Source organism: Tubulanus polymorphus, chromosome 1 (assembly GCF_964204645.1).
Source record: "Tubulanus polymorphus chromosome 1, tnTubPoly1.2, whole genome shotgun sequence".
NCBI classification, from domain to species: Eukaryota; Metazoa; Nemertea; class Palaeonemertea; order Tubulaniformes; family Tubulanidae; genus Tubulanus; species Tubulanus polymorphus.
The window spans coordinates 19,447,484-19,468,708 of record NC_134025.1 but is presented as its reverse complement, the minus strand read 5'-3'; the positions used below and the strand labels follow the sequence as shown (position 1 = coordinate 19,468,708).

Here is a 21,225-nt window from a genome sequence, read left to right as displayed (position 1 = left end):
TCATTCATCTATTACGTACACATAAAATTTTTCAACACGCCTCCCCCCTTAACGCAAAATCGGCCATTTTTTTCATATACATTCAGCAATACAGTACACAATTGCACTGACCCCTCCCTCCCCCTAATGCGTACGGAATAAATGAATGACCCCTTATGCCGCTCCTGAGTCACATCCTTTTTTTTTCAAAAATAACCAATGTCATGGAATCTTTTTCAATATACATATATACAATATACAGGATTTATTTCCTTTCAAATCACACCGGTTAACATAATCATTAATTAACCAACCAGATCAAATCTGAAAATAGTCTTACATTACACAAATCAGCTGCCACATAAGCAATTCTATCAATTATATAAGGGAAGATTAACAAGAATTTTCATGCACAGTATATCCTGATCTGAATCACAATGCTTGAGATGAGAACATCCGTTATTAAAATCCATGTAATTGGTCATTAAAACATTAAGCACAATTGTCGATGATATAATCCAATACCATATCGCACAGTCCAAATGCTACTGGACATACTGAAAGCAAGCTAATGGGATTTTCTCTTCCACAAGATTTTCACTTGTACCTAAGAATCAGAAAACATATCTCACACAGTTTAAAAACAATAACGGGTCATGTCAGTGTTCAATGACTATATACATAATAGGAAAGCACTTAAAATGGTAAATTGGAAAAAAAAATTCAAGGTGCTACTCACCTCATCACTTATTGCCTAATACATATTCGCAAAGTATGTTTTGACTATCATTTGAATGAAGCATTGCCAAGAATATTATACATATACAGTACACTAATACTATACAATTATGTACAAAAATTGTTCATACATCATAATTAGATATAACAAACATGAAGTAGTATCGTAAATGCAATATTTCATTTCAATGACAACTGATAACATATATATATATATGTTATTTATATATACATATACATCTGTATGTACAGCCACATGGGCTGATGATGGCATTTTCAGCAGCTACTTTCCCTCCAGAAGTCTAGTAACTTTCCACTGTTGTAGAAATGAATTTTTCAAGGACCAATCATCGCTAAAAAAATTATAGAAAACCTTATGAGAGCCAGATAGATCGTATTGTACAATATCAATTTAGTTTTGTTCAGTAAGAAGAATTCCAGATATATCATATCACTCGAAGACTCTTTTTGTTCTTCAACCGTACTTGCCGCAGCAGTTCCATACATTGTATGTATTGAGCACTATGTTTTGGCAGATATCACCTGGTGAAAACCTAGAAATAAATGTCTTCACACCCTAACATACCCACACACTGAACTGTATACATCTCATTCACGGTTACAGCCTCATTATGTTAGCCCTGGTCACACTAGGTAATATGTCAAGTCAATAACTGCACTGATGCAGGACTTACCCATCATCTTCGAATACCCCATGGTTTCCGGATTTTTGATGATCAAATGGGCCATATAAAGAGTTGCTTCATGTGAAAGGGCTTTAATACAGTGAAACCTCGTTAACATGAGCCGACCAATTAGGAAACTCGCAATATAATGATGACTTTTGTATGTTCCAGCCAAGTTAGTACAAATTACTAGTAAATAATCAGTTTAAGATGAACATAATGATATGAAAAATTTGTTTAAACGATGAAATTTTTTGTCTTAGGTTTCATTTCCTTAGTAAATCAATACGGTTATTATGATCGCTGATCGCCTGTATCAGACTTATTACATGTACATGTGTAACAATAACATTAGACCTGACTTATCGAAAAAGGCAACTCGAATAAGCCGTAAATTAGTCATTTATTTATCCTTCACTCTGTGCGTATAGTTCACATACAACCCGCGGTGGCGCTATACAGGGACGGATCTAGAGTCCAATTATGCGCTAGTATGTGTAGCTATGTATTATCTATAAAATAAACATCATTTGTTCACCATATTCACAGACCTACATCGCTACTCCCTTATATATCATGCCATATACAACGGTAGCAACTGTATACACTCCCAAAACGATATAATACTGCATGAAATGTCCAGTGAAATGACTGGAAGCTGCAAGCTTTTGTCAGAAATGACGTCTGAAACGCGCACCTGCTAACATAAACAATAACAGTAATTTGATGGTGTTGTATTAGAACTTTCTTAAGTAGGTATCAATCTGCCTCCTCAAACCACACTTCAGAAGTTTGAAACCTTTCACCTTTTCATCATCCAGGCTTAAAAATGTTCCCAGGATTTCACCTCAGGCATATTTCCCATGACCATTATTCAAAACCAGTCTAGACTCTCAATTCAATTGTCATTGAGAGGGTGATTACTGATTTACCATAAAGCAGGATAGACATAGATCATCACATTTAAACTTGCATTTTGGTTCTGATTGCAAGTTCAGAAAGGTTGTGCATATACATAAGACTAAGATTTCACTGGATGTATCGGCCTCACTCCGGGCGGCTGCGCCACCGCGCGGTATATACGCGAAGCAGCAGAATACAAACATGGCCACTCTCTCAATTTTAAATGATAGAAATCGTGTGTGCATTTAAATTATTTCGGCTGTTAGGGTTTTAAGGCACAATATAAGTTGATGATGTGATATGGCGATGTTAATTAATGATAATTCCGCAGTGAAGCTAGTCACGAACGGTGCCGATCGAGTGTACAGCTGCCAAAAACACTGAAATGTGTGTAGTTGCATAACTATTTGCAGTGAATAGCAGACGAAACATGAAGCCTTAACGGCCGTTAAAAAAAAATTATACCAATCGCAATTGTAAAATAAAAATGAGATAGAACCTAAGTTAAAATTCTGGCCATTTCTAAAATGTTATTACTAATTTTTAGTCAGTGCGGAATGTTAAGTTTTCCAACAATAATGAGGGGTGGTAGGTAGTCATGCAATTCAAGTCATCATTTATTACACGTTACTTCCGTGTTGTTGAAAATCTCGCGAATCCTGGACCAAACCCCAATGAACAATGTGATCTGTGTGCTGGCCACAAATGCACACAGATCACACTACACTACCCATTACACACTCCAGTACCCACAGCTTTCATATATCCATCCAAATATTTAGTGGCTTTCTTCCTGGATATGATCCCCCGACAGTAATGGTTTTTAGTAAAATCCCATAGACTATCTGAAGGTTGCTCATTTTACTTTGCTTAACTCAACAGCTAATCTGAATGAAACAAAATAAATTGGAAAATGATATGATTTTAAAAGTTATTATCTACCTGATTAAGTAGCCAACTAATCAACTCCAGGAATTCTTGGTTCCTCCTCTCTGCCACTAGATTCAATTTCCATCTTCTCTTCCTTTGTGTTAAACTGACTCGAACTATCAGTTAACTTTTCTGAAAGTACTGGTGCTAAACTTTTCAGCTGATAATCAGACGCACTGGTTTTGACAGATATATCCTGACATGGTTGTGCATTTTTAGGTCTTAATTTCAGTGCTATTTTACCAGGTTTTACTGGTTTTACTGGCTTGCTACGAGACATATAACTACTAGTGTCTTCTTCAACACCAGGCGGCAACAAGTCTTCATCAGGGGTTCCCTCTTCTTCCACCTCAGTTGTATTTATAGTGACAATATTACTATTAGTTTTTTGGGGCGTTGCATTTTTTTGGATCAAAGCTACTGGTTTGTTAAAGCGCTGTGACCCCTGGAATTTCATGCGATGTTTCTGCACATGCGAGTAGTCAGTTCCAGTGTGATGTGGACCGTGTAGTCGTATAGGACCTCGAGGAGCTGGCTGACCATATGGCATAGAGCCTTGGTAATTATTGTAACCTCCTTGGTAATTTTGTTGTTGGTACGGTTGAAATTGAGCAGGCGCTTGTGAAAAATTTGGTGGAAAAGGTGGCATCGGGAATGGGGGAGGTGGTGGGAAGTTAGGAGTTGAATAGTTATTGTTCTTATAAGTGCCATACTGTTGGGTAGGATACTGAGTACCTCCTGTGGCATACTGTGAGGCAGAAAAAGCTAATGCTGCTTGTGTTGCTGACAAATCAGATGAAGTGTACTGCAATGGAGTCACAGATGTAGTGTTTACTGGTGTTTGGTTATACGTGCTGGTGACATGATAACCAGATGATGCAATAGTATTCGACGTTGAATAGTTCTGTTGTTGTCCCGAGTACACAGACACAGCAGCTGTTGTAACAACTCCACTACCTGATGTATCAGTGCATGACATTTGTATTAGATTTCCGGAAATTACTGGCAACGGAATTTCAGCAGCTTTCTTCTTCTTCTCTCTAACAGGCTTCGTGGGCCTTAAGGTGAAATATGAATACGGAATTTGTTTATCATCATCATGTGACGAATCCAAACCAGTGCTTGATGATTGTACGGACAATGTTTCTGTTGTAGATTCCTTTTTCTTTGGTTCTTTAGGTTTCGTAGATGATGTTTCTGTCATAAATTCTTTTTTCTTCGGTTCTTCTGGTTTCTTATCGATTCTTATTGTCCTTACTTCAGTTTCTTCTTTTGCAGATTCTGGTACGTCACTTTCACCAAACATATCATATGTCATTTTAGCCGTTACTGTTATGGTCTGCGTCTCATCATCAGTACCTTCAGGTTTTGGAGCTGGACCAAATTGTATCTTATTTTCAGTCTCTTCTTTCAATCTCTTACGTTCTGCTTCTATGTCAGCTCTAGTTTTTCTTTTCAACGACATAGACAGGTGTTTTCCGACAAAAGCTGGCATCGGTTTTTGTGAGGAACTCTTAGATGTAGAAATGATTTTTTCTTTGACTTCTTTTTTAGCTCTACTCAAAGAAGCAGGTTTTTCCATCTTCTTTGGAACAACAAGTGGGCGAAAACCTGACGTATGAGTTTTATCTCTTAATTCTTCAAGTGGTCCTTTCCCCAACTTGACTCCAGTCTTGGGTTTAATTGACACAGTCCTTATCTCCTTTTCCTCTTCTTTAGCAGCATCTTCATCCTGATCATCTTCTTCAAGATTAAATGCTCTGTGAATTTCATCTTTACGACCCTGGATCTCCTTCGCTGCACTATGAAGTTTCATCGAGAGTTTCAATCCCTTTGATGTTTCTTTATTGTTATCGTCATTTTTAGGTTCATCTTTCACTCGACTTGATGAGCGTTCTCTTTCCTTGTATCTATCTTCACTATCTCCTCGATAGTCTTTATTTCGCCCGCGTCTTTCGTCATCATATTTTCTTCTAGTCTTTTCCATCGGTTGTTCAAAACGCTCGTCTTTACTTTTTCTAGCTGGACTTTCTTCCAATTGCCGCATGGGTTTTGAATCCTTGCAATTTTTCTTCGTTGAAACATATACTTGTTTTTGATCGACAGGTACATCATCAATTTGTTGCTGCTGTCCAAGGGCAGCCCATTTATCTAAGTTCAGGGTCCGTTCATAAAATGGTTGCTTTGTCAAAAATTCCTGTAAATGAAAGGGTAAATATTAAGAAAATAGCTGAACTCGGAAAACACTGTTGTTGATCAAAATCGAAGTGGCTTACCAAATATTTTTCGTTATGTGATTTTTGTTTTATATGGTCCTCAGCACAGGCTGCATCTCCACTAAATTCATCACAAAGTGAACAGTAGAATGCACTGCATGGCATTAGAAATTCCACTCCTGCAATGAATGAAACAAAAAAATTGAAGTACATTTGTAATGATGAATGTCATACTATTAGTATTACTATGGCCCTTCAGAGTTGATAACTTGTTTCTCATCAAATTGCAAAGCCGCCCGCCTCACTCCCTAAAGCCAAAAAAAAAAAAAACAAGAAACAAAATTCTTAATATGGACTTAAATTTACATGAGTGTATAATCAGCATCAATAGCATTGACAGTCTAGGTTAGAGATTGCAGAACAAATGAAAGATAGTGAAAACTATTGGATTGAATTCAACTAATGGGAGAAGACTGACTTTTTACAGACAATAAGATTGTAAATAAGGACGGAAAATATCAAGAAAACAAGAGGCCCTTGAAGCATTGGTAGATTATGCCGTGGTAAGGTATTAAGTGTAATACATCTGCTAGCAAATGTTCTAAGACGATTTTGATTGGGAGGACCACAGACTTAAGGTCAATTTGTGTTCTTAAGGTCCATTTTCATTTATCTGTATTGTTAAACCTCATTAATGCGATTCTGTTAAAAAGATGAAACTAGTTTATTCTGATGTTTTCCATCATGTCTCAGCTAAGATATTTATATCAATCAAGATTTGGATACAAAACCCATTTAATACGACAATCTCGGCACTTTTGCCTACATAAGATTCATATCAACTATGTAAAGGGTAATCTCGACTGACTGTGGATGAACTATAGGCCCTACTGAATAATGAAACAAAAACAGAACAATTTCTCCGAATACAAGATCCTCTGATGTATACGTAGATCAACCGGTCAAACGCACGCATGCAAAACATCGCACAGAGAGCGATGCCGGCGTTGGTGTCACTGAGGGAGGCCAGCTGATGATTATTTGTTTGGCTTTACGTCATTTGGTTTCCCAAAACTAACCCTATTGGTTGATCATTTAACCTCACGACGGGACGGTGTTGAAGTGTTGCCCGCACACTGTACGAAGCCAGCAGGACTCGAACCCACTTGTCACTCAGCACTGATAGTGGATTCAACAGCATCACGCCTTATCTCACTGAGCTACCCAGGCCGCTTGATTCAATTCCAAAAAACTACAGCAGCAGCAAATAACTATCACAATATTGCAATTTACGACAAATGTGTAAATTTAATCACTGTTGTGGTGTTCAACGCATGAGAAAGATAATAAAAGTTATTTTTCTACTGCCTCGTGAGTGCGCATTAGGTGGGCAGGGCGTCTTAAAGCGAAAACGCATCTTTGAATATGGCCAAACCGATGGAATTTTACAATAAACTGTCAGTCAACTGATTGATGATACAACATGGTTGTTCTTGGCGTACTTAGCAATGATATTTTCCTCCAATAAACATGCACGTTCATGGTGTGATGATTTCCATACATTGTGTGCGAAGTTTGTTAGACAACTTATTTTTGTAAAGTTAACAATTTCCAAGATTCACTTCCCTCTTTCCCAATTCACTGCTTTTCACGGCCAGCTGCGACAAACCCAGGGCCAACTTTGGTTTTCGTAGCTAGTCAACTAGTGGTCGGAACAAATAACCGAACGCACTATAGTTTGGTCGTAACGTATCTCAAAATGTCTGCCATCTTCGAAATGGGTTGGAACTACAGCGACCGTGCTCACTCCCGTGATCGACCATTTCTGGACCATAGTTCCAACTAACCGAAAGGTTTCATTTAGTTCGACTACAGTCGACTAACTCCGATAACCGAAGTTCGGCAGTTGAATCATTTGCAGTTTCCAAGAAAACTTCAACTAGGCCACACAAGGCGCGTTTTTCATATACATGCACAGATCAATGCATCACACCACAGCGAGTATCCCGCATCAGATTGCTTACAGTCGGCTTTTCTTCTTAACACCTCAAGCACACATAATGACGCGTTGTACAATATAATGAACCAGTCAATATAGCACAGTGTTCTTTGGTCTATTCATGGTTTAGGTTTGATGACATTCCCAGCCATTCACAAAATGATTGGGAATGTGACCCTGGAGATTATATGCCATTTTATACTGTATTTGTTTGAAATTTTGAATTTCAAATGTCTTAGATAAAGAAAATAAGCAAAATATCATTTCTTGGTTCTGTCCACTTAACCTTCTATGGTTAGTCTCTGAAAAACTCTCACCAACCCTAGTCTCATATAAGTATTATACAGTGAATAATTTTTGGATTTAAAAAGAAACTAGGTTCTCCTGTCCTGGTAGGTTTGAATGACAAAGATCGTTTTTCATAAGACTGGCTGAGTCTGTTCTATAAACATTGACAATAACCCAGATAGATAATCCTTTGCTTTACAACTGTCAGAGACTGTCTAGTAAAGATAGGCTGAAAAGTCATCCAGAGATCTGTCAATTGATGATGATGATGACCCAGAAGGGGCACTGGCCTTTTCATATTCGCTTTTCACAAATCAAATGATGCACAATCTGTGGGTAATATTTTTCAAAAAACTCTCCCTTGATCAATAGAAAATTGACGTGTTTTATAAGTTACAGTACTAACAGAGACACTGGGGCTGGCACAAATGAAAACCTCAGGTCAATCTTTACCGAAGAATAAATTTGGATGAAATTTGAATGTAGAATAAAATAAAATGGAATTCGATGAATTTGAATTTTTTGCTCAATAAAGTAAAATTGACTTGGATTTGACATATTTTGTGGAATAAAGTTTTATTGAATTTGCAATTCGTGCACATGGCTAATTTGCATATCAATGTTATCTATCCCATCTGAAAATGAATTGCCCATGGGCAAAATGTGGTTTACCTTGAAAGCTAGAGGTTGTTTGGGGTACGGGCATTGCTTGAAAAATCTTTTTAATACGTGACTCCAAAGTTCTACAAGTTTAAATATTCTATTTTATCTTTCTTAAAGGATTATTTTGTAGTCAAAAGACCAAAGATATACATTTGTTTACGGTCCACATCAAAAATTTTGCAGGGTACAGGTAGGCGCGGCATGGAAACTATTTTATATTTTCAAAGAAATATTTTTCATAATATGAAAAAATATTCAAATAAAATTCAAATGATGTCACATATCAGAGGGTGGCTGAATGTATGGTCGCGGAAGCTAAAATACCAGTGCAGTAAGAAATCGGCGTATTAGATCGTTTTAAATCCTGGAATTTACCACTACATTATTCAGACCTCGACCTATACCTAAGCTTATAGTTTGCTTAGTATTTTCAGGTCACAAGAAATTACAATTTATTACAAATTCTATCATCAGAAAACACAGCGCTCATCTTCTGCTGATTAAATGTCAAATAAGCCAGCAAGCAGCGTTACAGTATCACTATAGTAGTGTATTCTGTGCGCGCGTGTGTTTGTGTGTGCAACAGTCTAATCTAATGATTTCCACGCGCACGTGGAGGCCTTGTGTAAGTGAATGTTCGCTTACACTTCAATGTCAATCAAATCAATCACCGGGTATTAAAATGAAACAATACCTATGGCGGATAATAATTACATTCTCACCAGCAATGAGCATTTGAAATTTGCACACATACGGCACCTAGTCCAACCAGAAAGAAACTTTCCATGATGGGTTCCTGTGTAATTGTTTCTGTTTCATTCACCGAACTCGCTGTCAAAAAGGCGATTCTCGATATAAATAGTAATGGGTTTTCCCCGCGGGATACCCGCTTTGGGAAAGGCACCTGAATCGATGCTACGAGTTCGAATCCCAATATTTAGACGTAATTTATTATTCTTTGAAATAAATTCTTAGAATTTCTATTTATGATAGGATGTGCAGGTTTTGATTTGGTAATGATGTTAATAAAAGTTAACCTCTTAAGGTATTGTTTTCTATCTATTATTTGTGACGGATTAGTTTCGATGCTCCTCACAACCCGCCCCACCACGTGTCACTTATTCACGGACGCGCGGATTGTATCATTTGTAATAGGTCTACCACATGAAAGAGTCCATGGCCTACTGTAGAATAGTAGGGCCTACCGATCACGCTATGTGCGATGAAAGTAGTGTTTGAATAAAACAAATTTTTAATGAAATAAACATTATTTATCATAATTAATCAATAGATCAGGTGCCGCCTAAATAATTGTTTGTTTCGTGAAATTTGTACAAAACTTTGCGACTTCGTCATGTCTTGTGACCCTGAAAATACTAGAAGAATCATCGGTAAGCTTATAAAACGGGCGAGGTCAACATAGTAACAACAACTTCGGGGATTGAAAAAAAAAACTCAAAAGAATTATTTTTTATACTGATGAGTTATACTGATGGGGAGTAGCGACCGTCATTGACACCGGTTATTTATCCATTCACTATCAAATGTGACGAGCCCAATAAATGATTGCACATAGATTCGGCCTCTCAGCATTTAGCACAGCAGTTCCGAGAAGTGTTAAGACCGATCAGCGCGCGCGCGCTATCTAAAACCGGTGCTAGTACGATCAATATCTACAGGTATATACGTGTTCAGTATTACACAGCGAGTACCAGTATGTTGATCGAGCGTCGTCGTAGCAACGCGCTATACAGCGGCTTGAACTAGCCAGTAACGTTAATTATCTTTTAACCAAATTAGAGCACTTATAACCATCGGAATCAAATATAAACCAAGCTGCACCATCTACATCAAGTAGAGAATACCTGTGTGAAATTACAGAATTGTCGGTCCACACAAACAGCTTAAATCGTGTCATAAAGAAACATCCACAGACGGACAGACAGACAGACATGACGACGATGCCATAGATGGGTTCGTCAGACGAACCCATCAATAAAACGTTTGCCATTGGCTTTCCCATAATTATTCTAGTAGCGCCGGAATTCCCCTTAAATCCCAAGAACAGCCAATCACATTCGCTCGTAGAGACAACGCCCCCCAAACTAGGTCATTGCAATTTTATATGCGAGAGCTAAGAATTTTCCCGCCAAAAACAGTTTTTCGTAGAATTTTAACAATGTTGACCATGTCATCGACGGAGGTTCGCCATGTCTTCAATCGCATCGATTATACGTCGTTTAAGCCGAGAACCAATGAAACAAATGCTCACATAAAAAAACGTACCGCGATTTTACATGAATTGGCTCAACGCCAACTTCATATCGCTGACCAAGGTAAACTGAAAAGCTATTTTTCCCAAACAATTGTCAAGGATGAATATTCACAAATGCAAATAAAACTTCCTCTCAAAAACCAAATTGACTAATGGTAGCACAGGAATCGATCTTGAAATACAATTTAAATCCTAAATCAAACCCGGAAATAAAACAGTTGACGACACCGGGGAATCACGTGAACACCTGATGACTTCTGCGGCTGAGCAAATCATAGAGGAGACAATACTTTCTGATTGGCTTTTTTAAAACTTACAGTTTTGCGTTCAGATTTTCGTGAAAAACCTGCCGCAAACTTTAACGAGGCCCTTTTTCAAAATTTGGCACGCTTGAACGCACGATTTGTATCATGAATATGTGCCCAGGTTGCACAGTGAAAAAGCCTTTCATCTGGAAATCATCTGGTCAATTAAATTTGCTCCATTTGTATAGTAATAGGCTCAGCATATGGCTGGCCTAAAAATCACTTCCCAATGTTATTCTTACATTATTTTGTTTATTCATCAACTCACAGCGGCGAGATAATATACATTTGTATGGACGCGCGCGTCAGCACAATAGCACCTCGTGTCTGCTATACATGTATAGGCTGGTACGTTTGTATGCGTATGCGGTCAGCATTCAGCTGCGTGTGTGCTTCAGTGATGATAATGAACAGCACGCATGTTAGCCTCTTGCATCAGACAAACTAATCGGCAAAGTTTAATGAAATCCATATATGTCAGGATAAAAAAACTGCCTTCTAGAAAGCAATTACCATATATAAAGGACTAAACTTGTCAAACTTCGGCACTTTGACTAGTAACAACCAATCAGAACGCGGGTTTCCCCTGATTACGCCGACATTCCCAAAGCAGCCACTCATAGCGCAGTTTCCCATAATTACATCAAAAGCGCTGACATTCCAAAAACAACCAATCAGAGCGTGGGTTTTCCATAATCACGTCAAGCGCGCTCGACATAGCAGTGCCATGCCGCCAAAAGTGCGCCATAGTGTAGCCATAATCGTTCAAGGAATCCTGTTAATCTTTTACATCAAATGACGGAAATATTGGACAACGCAATAAACTTGGTATAACATTCCATAGTACAAATAAGTTGTATACTGCGAAAGGTGTAGACATTATGTGGTTATGGAGAAGAAAACTGAGTGGTAAGAATTTGACTGACCTAGGAGACAACATGACGTCATTTCAACAGTATAGCTAAGTGGTCGTTCACTACGTGAACCAACCACAAAAACCTCCTGCCCTCGTCTCCTTGGAAAATATGAAATGAGTTTATTTCCACTTTTTTATCTAAAAAAAAGCTCATTAACAAAATATTCGCCCCTTGCCATGTTTAAAAAATAGGTTAGGATGAGAAACAACTTTGAAGGGCCTATTACGATGAACGTCAGCTATTCTAAGCTAGGTATTCGTTGTCATGACATGATTAGTGATTCTTTTATTTGACACTATAAAATCACATTTTTAGTGCAGTAAATCATGAAGAAACACATAGCACTCAATCCATATCAATTGGGTCCAATGAATGAGAAATCTAGATGAAAGATCATATTTCGCATACAGTCAGCAGGGTCTAATCTAAGAGAAACTACGAGTCTAGAGACACCATGCCCACTTGCTGAAATGCATGACAAACTGACAATTCAATATTCAACACCCTTTGTAAGATACAATGCATTAGTCTACAGTAGTATCTACATATTGTTGTGAGAAAAACTGTGTTAGCAGCTCAGATTCTAGAAACGTGATCTGTGTTTAGAAGTCGACAACTGACACGCAGGAATGAATGATGTCACCAACAAAAATCCAAACTCCCAAATTGGCAAAAAAAAATCGCCAGAATTCCAGGGAATGGCAACTGTGCACCTGTTGTCAGCCTATAGCACCAAAGTTCAAAAAGTTACAAAACTTGTGTAATTTTGATCTGTTAAGTGTTTACAAAGCAACACCTTTATACATGAATGCACAATACATTCATGCAATTTAGATTTTTCAACTTTTAGTTCTCACTTTTCTTAAATTATCATTGAAATCTTCGCTGTAGAGACCATAGCGATGGCCAAGTCTACAGTATGAATTTCCGAACTAATATATAACCATGTCTATACTAGCTTGTTGAACCCGTTTCAATGGATGCGAGTTCAATGAAAACCCGCGTCTCCTATGTTAAACCATACCTTTAAATTAACTCTACTCAAAATTGCTCAACTCGGATATTCGTTCAACTCGGACCATTTTTTACCAAAATTACGTTCAAACTCCACTCAACTCGAATATCTTAACGACCTCCCAGCAGCAACAAGTATCGGTTAAAACATCCATTACTGTGTTTTCTGCTTTGAATTGTAGGCTCCCGGCAGTAGACAATACATCGCTCATGGAGACATTCAGTCATTCGTACGTACACAATCTCCAGCTTGGTTAGCGATCCTAAATACTCGAAAATTAACGGCCTGTTGCCCGTTCACTTATAGTTTGCTACGGTAAAGCGGTAGTTCATGATCGTTCATTTTTCTTCGCACCAAGTAAATTTACTTTTATTTTGCATCTTATTGTCAAACAAACCACGTAGGATCGCACCAAGAAAATTTACTTTTATTTTGCATCTAATTGTCAAACAAACTATGTAGGATCGAATGTTCTATTGAGGTTAAATTTTTCAATGATTTTTTAACAATTTCGTCAAAACCCCAACTCGAATTCCGCTTAACTCTATGATTTTTTCTGGTCCCAATGAATTCGAGTTGAGCGGAGTCTACTGTAGAATGGATCCACATCTTTATTCCAAGTTCAAGGTCAATTGTGGCACTTGAACGCTGCATCTACACTAGAGAAAATGTAGTTTTATGTGAATGCAGATTCAACACGGAGTGTACCCTTCTTTCTCAAGAAGGGTTTCTAAAACCCAGGTTTTGTGGAAAAGCATTGAATCTGAGTTTCGAGCCTACTGTAGATGCGTAACCTGGGTATAAGAAGCAAATGTAGTCGTAGCTTAGACCAGTTGGCTCTTTGCATTTCAACTAACCTCTCATAGGTAACATCTGCACATCTTTCATAGGCTCAACCTTAGGATTTTTCAATGACTCGGGTAACCATGGAACATTGTATTTATCCATTCCCTACAAAGAAATTTTGAATACACATACATGAAAAAATACTTGCCAAGAATAATTTGAAATTCACATGAGAGTGAACTGAGGTTAAACGGACCTGCACATGGCCTTTACTGTGTAAATGCTGGAAGAAATCAAATATTGTTTTATGAATAGAGTTACATTGGCGACACCAATAGTTTCCTCCATCAAAATAAACAAAATTTGAGTGAACTTCTTCGGATGGTTCTTCTTCGTCCTCTTCATTCTAAGGAAAAAAGTTTTCATACTGTAATCAATGTATATCAATAATCAAATAGTTTGCTTCCAAGTTATGTTAAATCAAGAGATGTGGGAAGAACAAGGGCGCTTTTTAGGGGGGAGGATCCACTTGAATGTACCATAAATGGCAAATGATGCAATCTGTGGTTTATATTTGTCAAAATAGACTCCCTGATCAATATAATTCACACAGTACAATAGAGTTTTCAAAATTAGCACAGATAGGAGCATAGGAGAGATGACAGGATACTAATACTTAGATCAATCTTTCCCATTTGTCTTGTTTTGAATGTGGAATATAATTTTAATTATATTATTAGGGTTTTCTGTTATTTCACAGAAAACCCTATTGATATCCGCGTGATTATTATTATTATTATTTTCTTCCACACTATTATTACCAAAAGAACATAGGCTTTGTTACCTTACCGCTGTTTCATATACAATCCATATAATATCGTTCAGCTCACTGAGATCTACAAATAGCCCGCGTGTTTTTTCACGAATCATCGTTACAAAAGCGCTGTCGGGCCGTAAACTTCGAAAATTTAGCCCCATTCAATGGGGCGACATGTTTTTCGAGTCGTCATCCCGAAATCAACCCGCAGGCCGACTGTCACTTCGATTATCAATTCAAGTATAAATGAACTAATTTATTGCCGCAGACTTCAAATTCAGTCGCGGTCTTCAAACGGTGATTTTAACAATAGCCCATTTTCCTCATCAAATCATATTACCGATACACTGGAAATTTACTACTTTAGATTTTAAAAGCACTGTCGAGCCGTAAACATCGACGAATCGACGTGTGTTACTACATCGTCGTTCCGGGGATCAGCTGCGAGTTTCTCCTCATCATGAGAATCAAATCGAGTACAAATTAATTTATTACTACCAGTGATTTGGCTGCGGGTTTCAAGGAGTTAGTATAACAATACCTATTTTTCTTTACCGAATTAACCGTGTATTTACTAAGATAAATCTTTAGTGTACCGGGGAATCGTAGGCCTAAACAAAACACGCCGAAGAGATATAGCGGAGAAAAGCTGTTATGTCGACGAGGTATCAAAATAAAAGAATATATTACTTTATTCGGCCGCGGGCTTCAACCTCTATATCAATAGCATCAATACTCTATATTTCCTACAGTACATACCGATCATTGTCAAATGCACAAGGTATTTACTAAATACAAGTATATAACACAATCCTATCCGTATGCTGGACTCACACTTGACATTCGGAGTAAGCGTTCGCTGTGGGGAAAGGGATCGTTCGCTGTGTCGCTTGAAGTGTTTATCGAGTTTGACGCGGCTTTAGGCCTATCGGTACTGACCTTTACTGTCTCAAACAAACACAGTACAATTGTTGCGTTTATTAACGGACTCATTGGATTGAACTTCAAAACAAAATTTACGATATTTAGGTGGGTTGTTAAATTCAATAGGCCTACGACCAATCTGTCCGGATGTTAGGCCTACGCATATACAAAGGCCTACATAGGCTAGTAGCCTCTACTAGGTTAAGCGTTCGCTGTGGGGGAAAGGAGATCGTTCGCTGTGTCGCTTGAAGTGTTTATCGAGTTTTATGCGACCTTAAGGCTTTAGTATGGTGGCTGATAAGGGCCATGCGTAAAAAAAACACGTATATGCAAATGAGGGCGACATTATGACCAAACGACAAAACTAAAATAACGCGACAAAACAATAATTTTGGTTTTGTCGCCCGCGACAATTCATTATTTTGGTTTTATCGCACGCAACAATGCATTAGTTTGGTTTTGTCGCCCGCGACAATTCAAGATTTTGGTTTTTCTGCCGCGATAATTCATTTTTTGGATTTGTCGCCCGCGACAATTCAATATTTTGGTTTTGTCGCCCGCGCCAATTCATTATTTTGGTTTTATCGCCCGCGACAATTCACTAATTTGGTTTTATCGCCCGCGACAATTCATTAATTTGGTTTTGTCACCCGCGACAAAACAATATTTTGGTTTTGTCGCCCACGACAATTCATTAATTTGGTTTTATCGCCCGCGACAATTCATTATTTTGGTTTTATCGCCCGCGACAATTCATTATTTTGGTTTTGTCGCACGCGACAATGGCGACAATTCAAGATTTTGGTTTTATCGCCCGCGACAATTCATTTTTTTGGATTTGTCGCCCACGACAATTCAATATTTTGGTTTTATCGCCCGCGACAATTCATTATTTTGGTTTTATCGCCCATGACAGTTTTTTTTTCTTTTTGTCGCGGTTTTATCGCCTGCGACACTTCAATATTTTGGTTTTATCGCCTGCGACAATTCATTATTTTGGTTTTATCGCCCGCGACAATTCAATAATTTGGTTTTATCGCCCGCGACAATTCATTATTTTAGTTTTATCGCCCGCGACAATTCATTATTTTGGCTTTGTCGCACGCGACAATGGCGACAATTCAAGATTTTGGTTTTATCGCCCGCGACAATTCATTTTTTTGGATTTGTCGCCCACGACAATTCAATATTTTGGTTTTATCGCCCGCGACAATTCATTATTTTGGTTTTATCGCCCGCGACAGTTTTTTTTTCTTTTTGTCGTGGTTTTATCGCCTGTGACACTTCAATATTTTGGTTTTATCGCCTGCGACAATTCATTATTTTGGTTTTATCGCCCGCGACAATTCATTAGTTTGGTTTTGTCGCCCGCGACAATTGAATATTTTGGTTTTGTCGCCCGCGACAATTCATGATTTTGGTTTTATCGCCCGCGACAATTCATTTTTTTGGTTTTATCGCCTGCGACAATTTATTATTTTGGTTTTATCGCCCGTGACAATTCATTAGTTTGGTTTTGTCGTCGCGACAATTGAATATTTTGTTTGCGTCGCCCGCGACAATTCATTATTTTGGTTTTATCGCCCGCGACAGTTTTTTTTCTTTTTGTCGCGGTTTTATCGCCTGCGACACTTCAATATTTAGGTTTTATCGCCTGCGACAATTCATTATTTTGGTTTTATCGCCGCGACAATTCATTAGTTTGGTTTTATCGCCCGCGACAATTCAATATTTTGGTTTTATCGCCCACGACAATTCATTATTTTGGTTTTATATTTTGTTTTTATCGCCCGTGCCAATTTTTTTTTGGTTTTGTCGCCAGCGACAATTCAATATTTTGGTTTTGTCGCCCGCGACAATTCATTATTTTGGTTTTATCACCCACAACAATTCAATATTTTGTTTTTATCGCCCGCGACAATTCATTATTTTGGTTTTGTCGCCCGCGACAATTCATTATTTTGATTTTCTCGCCCGCGACAATTCAATGTTTTGTTTTTGTTGCCCGAGACGATTCATTATTTTGGTTTTGTCGCCCGTGACAATTCATTATTTTGATTTTATCGCCTGCGACGATTCATTATTTTGGTTTTATTGCCCGCGACAATTCAATATTTTTGTTTTATCGCCCGCGACAATTCATTAGTTTTGTTTTATCGCCCGCGACAATTTATTAGTTTGGTTTTGTCGCCCACGACAATTCAATATTTTGGTTTTGTCGCCCGCGACAATTATTTTTCAGTCCACTTGGGACTTTAGTCCCAGCGGGCTATTGCGTTCACTTTTCGTCCGTCCGTCCGTCCATAGACGGAATCCAGTTATTTTGGGAAGTTTTGAAGACGCTTCAAGGTAATGTCTTGATATTTGGTTTATACATGTATCTACCCTAGACACATCGTCAGCCCAAAAACTGGCCCTGTCAGATTTAAGATGGCCGACTGGCAGCCATTGTTGTTTGCCAAAATCAGCACTTTTTAAACATTTTCAAAGTTTTCGTGGGAAATTTTGAAGACGCTTTGATCAATTACCTTGGTCTTTCGTTTATATTTGAATCTACCAAAGGCCCATCAGCATAAGAAAATTGGGTCGATCTGACTCAAGATGGCCGTCCTATGACCTTTTTAGTGCCCAAAAATGTCAATTTTGGCCAGAATTCTAGGTCACGTAGCTTCCTACTGGTTTGCCATTTCTCATTGCAATTGCTGATGGGTATTCTTTAGAGAGGGATGTTTTATACCTGGGACAGGTATCTTTGATCAGCCAATTATGACCCAATTGGCGGCCATCTTGGTGTCATCAGTACTCATTCGTAGGTGGGAAAAAGTTTTTCCACATTAAATTGATACCTAAGCATATTGTGTTACTATATTCAATTGGAAAGTTGCAGCCCATAACGTGTTCTATGATTTTGGTGAGTTTCAAGGTCATTGGTTTTTGTATGTGGCCATCAGGGGTCGTTGAATAATACAATAACTTAGTATTGCTATATTTGTACCAAGGCATATTTTGTTACCATGATCAATTGCAAAGTTGTAGTTCATGACATCGTCTATGATTGTGGTGAGTTTTTAAGGACATTAGTTATTCCATATAGTCACCAGGGGGCGTTGAATAGTAGAATGGCTTAGTATTTCCTTATTAGATTGGTACCTAGGCATATTTTGTTACTATGATCAATTGCAAAGTTGTATTTCATGACATGTACTACGATTGGGGTGAGTTTTAAGGTCATTGGGTTTTGCATATGGTCACCAGGGGGCGTTGAATAGTAGAATAACTTAGTATTTCCATATTAAATTGGTAACGAGGCATATTTTGTTATCACAATCCATTACAAAATCATAGCTGCTCACATGTTCTATGATTGTGGTGGGTTTCAAGGTCATTGGTTTTTGTATATTGTCACTAGAGGGCGTTATGTATTGAAATTGTTAGATTGTTGAGCATTTGAAACCACTTCCCAAGTGAGCATGGTGTCCCTGGACCCCTAGTTTGGTTTTGTCGCCCGCGACAATTCATTATTTTGGTTTTGTCGCATGCGACAATTCAATATTTTGTTTTTGTCGTCCGCGACAATTCATTATTTTGGTGTTATCGCCCGCGACAATTCAATATTTTGGTTTTATCGCCCCCGACAATTCATTATTTTGGTTTTATCGCCCGCGACAATTCATTATTTTTGTTTTGTCGCCCGTGACAATTCAATATTTCGGTTTTGTCACCCGCGACAATTCATAATTTTGGTTTTGTCACCCGTGGTTTTGCCGGAACATTAAGTTTTTTGGTCGAACAGTGTGTTAAGGTCGTTTTGGAAATTTACTCGGTCTGGTATATTTTGGATTACTGTGTATGGCATTTGTCAGGACATTAAACAGAAGACGACTTAGGATACTACCTTGCGTGACTCCACTAGTTAGACCGTCTCATTCCAAGATGAGGCGTTCCGTTGATTTCGGTTACAAGTTTCCGTTCAGAGATAACTGCTGAGCCATTTGGGCGACCTATCATTGATACTGTTTCCTAATAGCCTGTTTAGTAATGGCTGATGTTGAGCCTTATCAAATGCTTTGTTGAAATCCACCGTTGAACAGGATTCTAAGACTGTGCAGAAAACCCGTTATCGCTGCTTTGCAGCTATATTTATAATTATAATTTTATTTTAAAGTATATTTGTTCAATAAAATACAATTGAATTTGATGATTTATTTGTTAAATAAAGTATTATTGAATTGGATTTGACATTTTTGACAGAAAAAATTTGATGGGATTTGTAATTCGAGCTCATGGCTAATTAGCATATCAAGGTCATCAATCCGATTAAAAAAGCTATTTTTCTCGAACCGTACACAATGTCAATGATATTTTCTTAAAATAAGACGATGTAAAACAGTAGACGCTACCGCGGGTTCACATGAACACCCTGCTGATTTCTGTGGTTAAGCCAATCGTAGAGGAGACTTTGCATCTGATTGGCCTTTTTAACTGATATTTGAGTTCAGATTTTCGCAATTAACCTCATGTAAATTTCAACAAAGCCCTTTTTCAAAATTATGTTCCCTAAGAATTGGAGAAAGGATAATGCTTTAATGAATGATTTGTATGAATATATGCTCAGTTGCTCAATCAAAGGGCCTTAGCTCTGGAAACAATGTCCTTTAAATTCGTTCCATTTGTATAATAATAGGCTCTGCCTAGGCCTGGCCTAAAATCACGGAAAATGTTGCGAAAAACCCTATTAAACTTTATAAACAAATAGGCCTCCATAAATTTCTTGGGACGAGTGCACTTTTTCTCAAACAACTTTTTTGATTAATGACAAATCGGCAAGAGGCTTTCAACCCCCACACACACTTCAGAACTTATTCTAATCGAAACCTCTATCAAAATTTTGAGATGCTTCCTAAATCAATGACCTTGAAACTCACAGCAATCATAGAACTGTGATGAGCTACAATTCTGCAATTGAGGCCATCCCAAAATAATTGTCTGCTAACACTGAAGTTTTCTGTGTACATAGGTAAAATTTTTTTTTTTTCAACTTGAGGGCAAAATTTTTTTATCGAAAAACAATACCATGAATCAACTTTATGCATGGGAAATACATCTATAGTCTAGGTTTGAGGAGAAATTTTACAACAGTTATTTTATAACTAATACTCAGAGGGTCATCCATGTATTTCAAATGAAACTAGAATGAGGCAAAGCCTCAAATGCCCCCGTCCTGAAATTCACGGCCACGTGAAGTTACAGGGTTTGTGGTAAATGCATTAGAAATATCGAGCCCACAATTATTTCTATTAGAATGATATTAGAGAACATGTGTACAAAGTGTAAAAAATTGACCAACAGTTGCATTGCAGCCTCTAGGCTGTTTTCCCCTGATGGCCATAATTTGAATCAGTCAATTGCGGCCTCTAGGCTGTTAATGTTGTTTTTTAGGTCATCCCCTGGCGGCCATAATTTGAATCAAATCGATCCAATTTCAAATAGGTTTTGGCCCAAGTGATACCCTTCTTGTGTACCAAGTTTGAAATGAATATGGGGGCATAGAATACATTCATTTATAAGCGAGCGTGCGAAACTACAATAGACTTCGCCCAAACCGGTACAGTTGGGACCTTCATTTTTTTTACAGATCCAAGCAATTAATGGTTTAAAGATGATCATCATAGACCATAGCAAATCCCTGAGGGTTTCCATCTTCACATAAAATTTCAGACACAAATTCTTGAATAATTTCTCTTGAAATATTTCGGTAAATTTATGATGTGCTTGTCAGGGATG

At 37.9% G+C, this 21,225-nt stretch overlaps 1 protein-coding gene across 1 annotated transcript in view; it reads right to left on the bottom strand.

The window, feature by feature from the left end:
* Positions 1-162: 162 nt before the first annotated feature.
* Positions 163-21,225, bottom strand: part of LOC141915344 (uncharacterized) — a 36,956-nt gene continuing 15,893 nt past the window's right edge. The window contains exons 3-7 of the mRNA XM_074806838.1: positions 13,957-14,106; positions 13,772-13,865; positions 5,513-5,631; positions 3,249-5,433; positions 163-1,070 (exon numbers count right to left, since the gene is read on the bottom strand). Of these exons, the coding sequence (XP_074662939.1) occupies positions 3,265-5,433; positions 5,513-5,631; positions 13,772-13,865; positions 13,957-14,106 (2,532 nt within the window). The 3' untranslated portion in view covers positions 163-1,070; positions 3,249-3,264. The remainder of the gene's footprint in view (positions 1,071-3,248; positions 5,434-5,512; positions 5,632-13,771; positions 13,866-13,956; positions 14,107-21,225) is intronic.